Source organism: Oncorhynchus clarkii, chromosome 9 (genome assembly GCF_045791955.1).
Source record: "Oncorhynchus clarkii lewisi isolate Uvic-CL-2024 chromosome 9, UVic_Ocla_1.0, whole genome shotgun sequence".
Taxonomy (NCBI): domain Eukaryota; kingdom Metazoa; phylum Chordata; class Actinopteri; order Salmoniformes; family Salmonidae; genus Oncorhynchus; species Oncorhynchus clarkii.
In genome coordinates, this window is record NC_092155.1 from 74,996,168 (window position 1) to 75,006,167 (window position 10,000).

At 49.4% G+C, this 10,000-nt stretch overlaps 1 protein-coding gene across 2 annotated transcripts in view; it reads left to right on the top strand.

The window, feature by feature from the left end:
- The window catches only part of LOC139416950 (arginine-glutamic acid dipeptide (RE) repeats a), a 347,908-nt gene that overhangs the window by 319,312 nt on the left and 18,596 nt on the right, over positions 1-10,000 (top strand). For both annotated transcript variants that reach the window (XM_071166149.1, XM_071166150.1), the window contains 3 exons: positions 3,322-3,484; positions 5,449-5,541; positions 8,644-8,843. In XM_071166149.1, the coding sequence (XP_071022250.1) occupies positions 3,322-3,484; positions 5,449-5,541; positions 8,644-8,843 (456 nt within the window). The remainder of the gene's footprint in view (positions 1-3,321; positions 3,485-5,448; positions 5,542-8,643; positions 8,844-10,000) is intronic.

A 10,000-nucleotide genomic window follows, 5' to 3' on the forward strand; every position in this document is an offset into this window, starting at 1 on the left:
AACCACTAGGCTACCCTGCCGCCCCATTTGGGGCGACCTGACCAAATTAACATAGAAATGTGAATTACAGATCTGTCATTCTCATTGAAAGCAAGTCTAAGAAGCAGTATATATTTTTCTAAATGTGCTATTTCTATGCTTCCCGTTCTTAAGTTTTGATTTTAGGTCTTTTACTTTCGGGTTTTGTACACCTGCTTCAAACAGCTGAAAATACTATATTTTTCAGCGGTTTAGATGGTACAATGATTCTCTACACTATAGTTGCTTGTTTGGTCACATAGACGGAAAATATGCAAACTATTCGAAATTTTAGCAACCAGGAAATGGAGGACTGATTTCTACACAGTGCATCTTTTAAAGTCATCATCTCTGTTCAGGCAGTAGCAGCCAGCCAGACCGTCTCACGTTATCTCTGTTCAGGCAGTAGCAGCCAGCCAGACCGTCTCACGTTATCTCTGTTCAGGCAGTAGACCGTCTCACGTTATCTCTGTTCAGGCAGTAGCAGCTAGCCAGACCGTCTCACGTTATCTCTGTTCAGGCAGTAGCAGCTAGCCAGACCGTCTCACGTTATCTCTGTTCAGGCAGTAGACCGTCTCACGTTATCTCTGTTCAGGCAGTAGCAGCCAGCCAGACCGTCTCACGTTATCTCTGTTCAGGCAGTAGACCGTCTCACGTTATCTCTGTTCAGGCAGTAGCAGCCAGCCAGACCGTCTCACGTTATCTCTGTTCAGGCAGTAGCAGCCAGCCAGACCGTCTCACGTTATCTCTGTTCAGGCAGTAGCAGCTAGCCAGACCGTCTCACGTCATCTCTGTTCAGGCAGTAGCAGCTAGCCAGACCGTCTCACGTTATCTCTGTTCAGGCAGTAGCAGCTAGCCAGACCGTCTCACGTCATCTCTGTTCAGGCAGTAGCAGCTAGCCAGACCGTCTCACGTTATCTCTGTTCTCCCCCATACTGTACTGTCTCTAGTCATCCTATTTAGCTAGCCTTCCTACGGATACTGCTGGATTGTCTGTAGAGAGAGTTGGGGGTTCAGGGTGGGGGAGAGTTGGGGGTTCAGGGTGGGGGAGAGTTGGCTGTTCAGGGTGGGGGAGAGTTGGCGGTTCAGGGTGGGGTAGAGAGAGTTGGGGGTTCTGAGTGGGGGAGAGAGAGTTGGGGGTTCAGGGTGGGGTAGAGAGAGTTAGGGGTTCTGAGTGGGGGAGAGAGAGTTGGGGGTTCAGGGTGGGGTAGAGAGAGTTGGGGGTTCAGGGTGGGGGAGAGAGAATTGGGGGTTCAGGGTGGGGGAGAGAGAATTGGGGGTTCAGGGTGGGGGAGAGGGAGTTGGGGGTTCAGGGTGGGAGAGAGAGAGTTGGGGGTTCAGGGTGGGAGAGAGAGAGAGAGAGTTGGGGGTTCAGGGTGGGGGAGAGAGAGTTGGGGGTTCAGGGTGGGGGAGAGAGAGAGAGTTGGGGGTTCAGGGTGGGGGAGAGAGAGTTGACGGTTCAGGGTGGGGGAGAGAGAGTTGGGGGTTCAGGGTGGGGGAGAGAGAGTTGACGGTTCAGGGTGGGGGAGAGAGAGTTGGGGGTTCAGGGTGGGTGAGAGAGAGTTGGGGGTTCAGGGTGGGTGAGAGAGAGTTGGGGGTTCAGGGTGGGGGAGAGAGAGTTGGGGGTTCAGGGTGTGGGAGAGAGGTGGGGATTCAGGGTGGGGGTGTGTGTGTGTGTGTGTGTGTGTGTGTGTGTGTGTGTGTGTGTGTGTGTGTGTGTGTGTGTGTGTATGTATATATATATATATATATATATATATATATATATATATATATATATATATATATATATATATATATATATAATTCAGGGTGTGTGTATACAATTCAAGGTGTGTGTATATAATTCAGTGTGTATAATTCAGAATGTGTGTGTGTCATTCAGAGTGTGTGTGTATAATTCAGAGTGTGTGTGTGTATAATTCAGAGTGTGTGTGTGTCATTCAGAGTGTGTGTGTGTCATTCAGAGTGTGTGTGTATAATTCAGAGTGTGTGTGTGTGTATATAATTCAGTGTGTGTGTTTATAATTCAGAGTGTGTGTGTGTGTGTATAATTCAGAGTGTGCAGTAGTTCATGTAGCCGTGCTTCCTCCCTCAACAGAGTCCTCTGATCCATGTGTTAATGTCCTCACTCCGACATTGATTTCCGGCCGGTCCTTTGGTGCAACGGATTTATCCCTCGTTCTGACAGACTTAACACACACACACTTAGAATAATACGCACGTACACACACACACACACACACAGCCCAGGCTCTGAATGTTTGATTAAAGTTCAATTGACTCCTCCAGCGGCTGGGCGAAGAACCGTTTCAGGTCCTATTTGTAGCAGCAAAGCTCTCCCCGATATGTTCTTTTGTTCCCATTCAGCCGCTTGCCACGCAGGCAGCCCCAACAGCACCGTTCCTAATACCCCATCATTCAGCCAGCCAGCCAGACTGCCTCCCGCTCTCCCTGCCTCCCTGCCTAATCCTGCAACTGACAGACAGACACGACCACAGCAGCAGTGCAAACACACCCGGGCTACTTGCAAAACCTGACGTGGAGTCGTGGACTCGGTGACCTGGAGCCATGGTCTCAGTCCACTCCAAACCACCACGGTCTTTTCCTCGTTATGTGACGCAGTGTGGCTGTTAGATCATCTTAATATCTAACTTGGATGTTTTAGTACATTAGGGAATGATCTACCATGTCTGAAATAAAACACACAGCTCTTATTTTTGGGAGTTATTTTTATGCAAAGTGATGCAATGTTTCCCCGATGATATTTTTTTTTCAGTAACGGTGGCAAGTTAGTTTAGACGCCCTCCTTTTGGCCACGGAGACAAAATGTTGCTGTTTTAATGTAATTCTACACATTTAGTGATGGAGCAGAGAGAACTACGAGAAATTGGAGAGTGATTGTGAATGTTAATGTCGTGAGTGTGAATGGCGTGTGAATGCCGTGCGTGTGAATGGCGTGTGAATGGCGTGTGAAGGGCGTGTGAAGGGCGTGTGAAGGGCATGTGAATGTCGTGGGTGTGAATGCCGTGGGTGTGAATGCCGTGGGTGTGAATGCCGTGGGTGTGAATGCCGTGGGTGTGAATGCCGTGCGCGTGAATGCCGTGCGTGTGAATGCCGTGCGTGTGTGGGTACACACTGTTTTCACCTGGTTCCTACATGAGTAAGATACACGGTTCAGTGTTCCTGGTACTCGTTCCTTATTCTCTCTCTCTCTGTCTCCGATACAGGGATAGTTGCTAACCTTCTTCGACTGCTATAAGAGTGTGTGTTCTGATGGTGTGTGTCTCACTTGCCTTGCAGGGTGAGTTGATAACCTTCTACTACTACTGGAAGAAGACTCCTGAGGCAGCGTCGTCCAGGGCCCACCGTAGACACCGTCGCCAGCCTGTGTTCCGACGCATCAAGACACGTACTGCCTCCACCCCCGTCAACATCCCGTCTAGACCCCCCTCCTCAGAGTTCTGTAAGTAGGACCCTAACCCTACACCCCCGACAACATCCCGTCTAGATCACCCTCCTCAGAGTTCTGTAAGTAGGACACTAACCCTACGCCCCAAACCTCCACCCCGTCAACAGCCCCCTCCTCAGAGTTCTGTAGGTAGGACACCAACCCTACGCCCCAAACCTCCACCCCGTCAACAGCACCCTCCTCAGAGTTCTGTAAGTAGGACACTAACCCTACGCCCCAAACCTCCACCCCGTCAACAGCCCCCTCCTCAGAGTTCTGTAAGTAGGACACCAACCCTACGCCCCAAACCTCCACCCCGTCAACAGCATCCTCCTCAGAGTTCTGTAAGTAGAACACTAACCCTACGCCCCAAACCTCCACCCCGTCAACAGCCCCCTCCTCAGAGTTCTGTAAGTAGGACACTAACCCTACGCCCCAAACCTCCACCCCGTCAACAGCCCCCTCCTCAGAGTTCTGTAAGTAGGACACTAACCCTACGCCCCAAACCTCCACCCCGTCAACAGCCCCCTCAGAGTTCTGTAAGTAGGACACCAACCCTACGCCCCAAACCTCCACCCCGTCAACAGCCCCCTCCTCAGAGTTCTGTAGGTAGGACACCAACCCTACGCCCCAAACCTCCACCCCGTCAACAGCATCCTCCTCAGAGTTCTGTAAGTAGGACACTAACCCTACGCCCCAAACCTCCACCCCGTCAACAGCCCCCTCCTCAGAGTTCTGTAAGTAGGACACTAACCCTACGCCCCAAACCTCCACCCCGTCAACAGCCCCCTCCTCAGAGTTCTGTAGGTAGGACACCAACCCTACGCCCCAAACCTTCACCCCGTCAACAGCCCCCTCCTCAGAGTTCTGTAGGTAGGACACCAACCCTACGCCCCAAACCTCCACCCCGTCAACAGCCCCCTCCTCAGAGTTCTGTAGGTAGGACACTAAACCTACGCCCCAAACCTCCACCCCGTCAACAGCCCCCTCCTCAGAGTTCTGTAAGTAGGACACTAACCCTACGCCCCAAACCTCCACCCCGTCAACAGCCCCCTCCTCAGAGTTCTGTAAGTAGGACACTAACCCTACGCCCCAAACCTCCACCCCGTCAACAGCCCCCTCAGAGTTCTGTAAGTAGGACACCAACCCTACGCCCCAAACCTCCACCCCGTCAACAGCCCCCTCCTCAGAGTTCTGTAGGTAGGACACCAACCCTACGCCCCAAACCTCCACCCCGTCAACAGCATCCTCCTCAGAGTTCTGTAAGTAGGACACTAACCCTACGCCCCAAACCTCCACCCCGTCAACAGCCCCCGCCTCAGAGTTCTGTAAGTAGGACACTAACCCTACGCCCCAAACCTCCACCCCGTCAACAGCCCCCTCCTCAGAGTTCTGTAAGTAGGACACCAACCCTACGCCCCAAACCTCCACCCCGTCAACAGCCCCCTCCTCAGAGTTCTGTAGGTAGGACACTAAACCTACGCCCCAAACCTCCACCCCGTCAACATCCCATCTAGACCCCACTCCTCAGAGTTCTGTAAGTAGGACATTAACCCTACGCCCCAAACCCCATCAACAGCCCCCTCCTCAGAGTTCTGTAGGTACAACAGTTATGTTGCCATAGAAATTGAATTCTGAACGTCCGAGCCCTAACGAGCAGCAGGCAAGGAAAGAAAAACTGCTCACATCAAGTCTCTTTCTGGTTACTCCTGATATACATTTGACCTTTTCGATAAGGCTTGTAAAGCAATTCATAATGGCAAGAACAGGATCGGCAACAAACAAAAATAATACTGTGTTAGAAGTTGAGCAGTGGTTATCACAAGGTGTATGTTAACATTTGATTTGGTAACACCAGTGAGATGTTTAGCTCGGTACTGTTGGCGCTTGGTAACGACGTGTGTTCTCCTCCAGTGGACCTGAGTTCAGCCAGTGAGATGTTTAGCTCGGTACTGAAGGTGTGTTCTGTTCTCCTCCAGTGGACCTGAGTTCAGCCAGTGAAGATGACCTGGACAGTGAAGACAGTGAGCAGGAGCTGAAGGGTTACGCCTGCAGACACTGTTTCACCACCAGTAAGATGATACACACACACTCACACCACAGATACAGTGCCTTGCGAAAGTATTCGGCCCCCTTGAACTTTGCGACCTTTTGCCACATTTCAGGCTTCAAACATAAAGATATAAAACTGTATTTTTTTGTGAAGAATCAACAACAAGTGGGACACAATCATGAAGTGGAACGACATTTATTGGATATTTCAAACTTTTTTAACAAATCAAAAACTGAAAAATTGGGCGTGCAAAATTATTCAGCCCCTTTACTTTCAGTGCAGCAAACTCTCTCCAGAAGTTCAGTGAGGATCTCTGAATGATCCAATGTTGACCTAAATGACTAATGATGATAAATACAATCCACCTGTGTGTAATCAAGTCTCCGTATAAATGCACCTGCACTGTGATAGTCTCAGAGGTCCGTTAAAAGCGCAGAGAGCATCATGAAGAACAAGGAACACACCAGGCAGGTCCGAGATACTGTTGTGAAGAAGTTTAAAGCCGGATTTGGATACAAAAAGATTTCCCAAGCTTTAAACATCCCAAAGAGCACTGTGCAAGCGATAATATTGAAATGGAAGGAGTATCAGACCACTGCAAATCTACCAAGACCTGGCCGTCCCTCTAAACTTTCAGCTCATACAAGGAGAAGACTGATCAGAGATGCAGCCAAGAGGCCCATGATCACTCTGGATGAACTGCAGAGATCTACAGCTGAGGTGGGAGACTCTGTCCATAGGACAACAATCAGTCGTATATTGCACAAATCTGGCCTTTATGGAAGAGTGGCAAGAAGAAAGCCATTTCTTAAAGATATCCATAAAAAGTGTTGTTTAAAGTTTGCCACAAGCCACCTGGGAGACACACCAAACATGTGGAAGAAGGTGCTCTGGTCAGATGAAACCAAAATTGAACTTTTTGGCAACAATGCAAAACGTTATGTTTGGCGTAAAAGCAACACAGCTGAACACACCATCCCCACTGTCAAACATGGTGGTGGCAGCATCATGGTTTGGGCCTGCTTTTCTTCAGCAGGGACAGGGAAGATGGTTAAAATTGATGGGAAGATGGATGGAGCCAAATGCAGGACCATTCTGGAAGAAAACCTGATGGAGTCTGCAAAAGACCTGAGACTGGGACGGAGATTTGTCTTCCAACAAGACAATGATCCAAAACATAAAGCAAAATCTACAATGGAATGGTTCAAAAATAAACATATCCAGGTGTTAGAATGGCCAAGTCAAAGTCCAGACCTGAATCCAATCGAGAATCTGTGGAAAGAACTGAAAACTGCTGTTCACAAATGCTCTCCATCCAACCTCACTGAGCTCGAGCTGTTTTGCAAGGAGGAATGGGAAAAAATGTCAGTCTCTCGATGTGCAAAACTGATAGAGACATACCCCAAGCGACTTACAGCTGTAATCGCAGCAAAAGGTGGCGCTACAAAGTATTAACTTAAAGGGGCTGAATAATTTTGCACGCCCAATCTTTCAGTTTTTGATTTGTTAAAAAAGTTTGAAATATCCAATAAATGTTGTTCCACTTCATGATTGTGTCCCACTTGTTGTTGATTCTTCACAAAAAAATACAGTTTTATATCTTTATGTTTGAAGCCTGAAATGTGGTAAAAGGTCGCAAAGTTCAAGGGGGCCGAATACTTTCGCAAGGCACTGTATATACACACACCACAGATATACACTCACACACAGATATATACACACACCGTCATATGGACCTGTTATCCTCATGATATTGTGTGTATGAATCCCACCTCCTACAGAGATGGGCTGACAACCTCTGTCTCTCTACCTCATAACCTCACGCACAGCTGGTTATCTATGGTCTCGTCCTAACGCGGCTGGTTATCTCTGGTCTCGCCCTAACGCGGCTGGTTATCTCTGGTCTCGCCCTAACGCGGCTGGTTATCTCTGGTCTCCCCCTAACGCGGCTGGTTATCTCTGGTCTCGCCCTAACACGGCTGGTTATCTCTGGTCTCGGGTCTCCCACTAACACAGCTTGTTATCTCTGGTCTCCCCCTAACACAGCTGGTTATCTCTGGTCTCGCCCTAACGCGGCTGGTTATCTCTGGTCTCTGGTCTCCCCCTAACACGGCTGGTTATCTCTGGTCTCGCCCTAACACGGCTGGTTATCTCTGGTCTCCCCCTAACACGGCTGGTTATCTCTGGTCTCCCCCTAACGCGGCTGGTTATCTCTGGTCTCCCCCTAACGCGGCTGGTTATCTCTGGTCTCCCCCTAACGCGGCTGGTTATCTCTGGTCTCCCCCTAACGCGGCTGGTTATCTCTGGTCTCCCCCTAACACGGCTGGTTATCTCTGGTCTCCCCCTAACACGGCTGGTTATCTCTGGTCTCCCCCTAACACGGCTGGTTATCTCTGGTCTCCCCCTAACGCGGCTGGTTATCTCTGGTCTCCCCCTAACACGGCTGGTTATCTCTGGTCTCCCCCTAACACGGCTGGTTATCTCTGGTCTCCCCCTAACACAGCTGCCTCACTGTCACCATAACTGGCAGAGCCAAAAAGTGGTTTCTGATGTCCACCTGTCTGTCTGAGGGGTGTAACGACTAGTTTATAACTAAAACATCTGTAGCAGACGATCCCCTGTCTTTGACTGACAGGAAGCTGTTTCTCAATGACTAAAATTCATGTCCCGTCTCTGACTGACAGGAAGCTGTTTCTCAATGACTAAAATGCATGTCCTGTCTCTGACTGACAGGAAGCTGTTTCTCAATGACTAAAATGCATGTCCCGTCTCTGACTGACAGGAAGCTGTTTCTCAATGACTAAAATGCATGTCCTGTCTCTGACTGACAGGAAGCTGTTTCTCAATGACTAAAATGCATGTCCCGTGTCTGACTGACAGGAAGCTGTTTCTCAATGACTAAAATGCATGTCCCGTCTCTGACTGACAGGAAGCTGTTTCTCAATAACTAAAATGCATGTCCTGTCTCTGACTGACAGGAAGCTGTTTCTCAATGACTAAAATACATGTCCCGTCTCTGACTGACAGGAAGCTGTTTCTCAATGACTAAAATGCATGTCCTGTCTCTGACTGACAGGAAGCTGTTTCTCAATGACTAAAATGCATGTCCTGTCTCTCTCAGCCTCCAAGGACTGGCACCACGGGGGCAGAGAGAACATCTTGTTGTGTACAGACTGTCGTATCCACTTTAAGAAGTACGGCGAACTGCCCCCCATCGAGAAGCCCGTGGACCCGCCTCCGTTTATGTTCAAACCCGTCAAAGAGGATGAGGATGGACTCAGCGGGAAACATAGCATGAAGACCAGACGCAACAGAGGATCGGTATGTAGTACACACACACACTCTCGTCAACACACACACACTCTCGTCAACACACACACACTCTCGTCAACACACACACACTCTCGTCAACACACACACACTCTCGTCAACACACACACACTCTCGTCAACACACACACACTCGTCAACACACACACACACTCTCGTCAACACACACACACACACACACTCTCGTCAACACACACACACACACTCGTCAACACACACACACACTCTCGTCAACACACACACACACACTCTCGTCAACACACACACACACTCTCGTCAACACACACACACACTCTCGTCAACACACACACACACTCTCGTCAACACACACACACACTCTCGTCAACACACACACACACTCTCTTCAACACACACACACACTCTCGTCAACACACACACACACTCTCGTCAACACACACACACTCTCGTCAATACACACACACTCTCGTCAACACACACACACTCTCGTCAACACACACACACTCTCGTCAACACACACACACTCTCGTCAACACACACACTCTATCGTCAACACACACACACACTCTATCGTCAACACACACACACACTCTATCGTCAACACACACACTCTATCGTCAACACACACACACACACACACTCGTCAACACACACACACTCTCGTCAACACACACACACACTCTCGTCAACACACACACACACACTCTCGTCAACACACACACACACTCTCGTCAACACACACACACACTCTCGGCAACACACACACACACACTCTCGTCAACACACACACACACACTCTCGTCAACACACACACACACTCTCGTCAACACACACACACACTCTCGTCAACACACACACACACTCTCGTCAACACACACACACACTCTCGTCAACACACACACACACTCTCTTCAACACACACACACACTCTCGTCAACACACACACACACTCTCGTCAACACACACACACTCTCGTCAATACACACACACTCTCGTCAACACACACACACTCTCGTCAACACACACACACTCTCGTCAACACACACACACTCTCGTCAACACACACACACTCTCGTCAACACACACACTCTATCGTCAACACACACACACACTCTATCGTCAACACACACACACACTCTATCGTCAACACACACACTCTATCGTCAACAC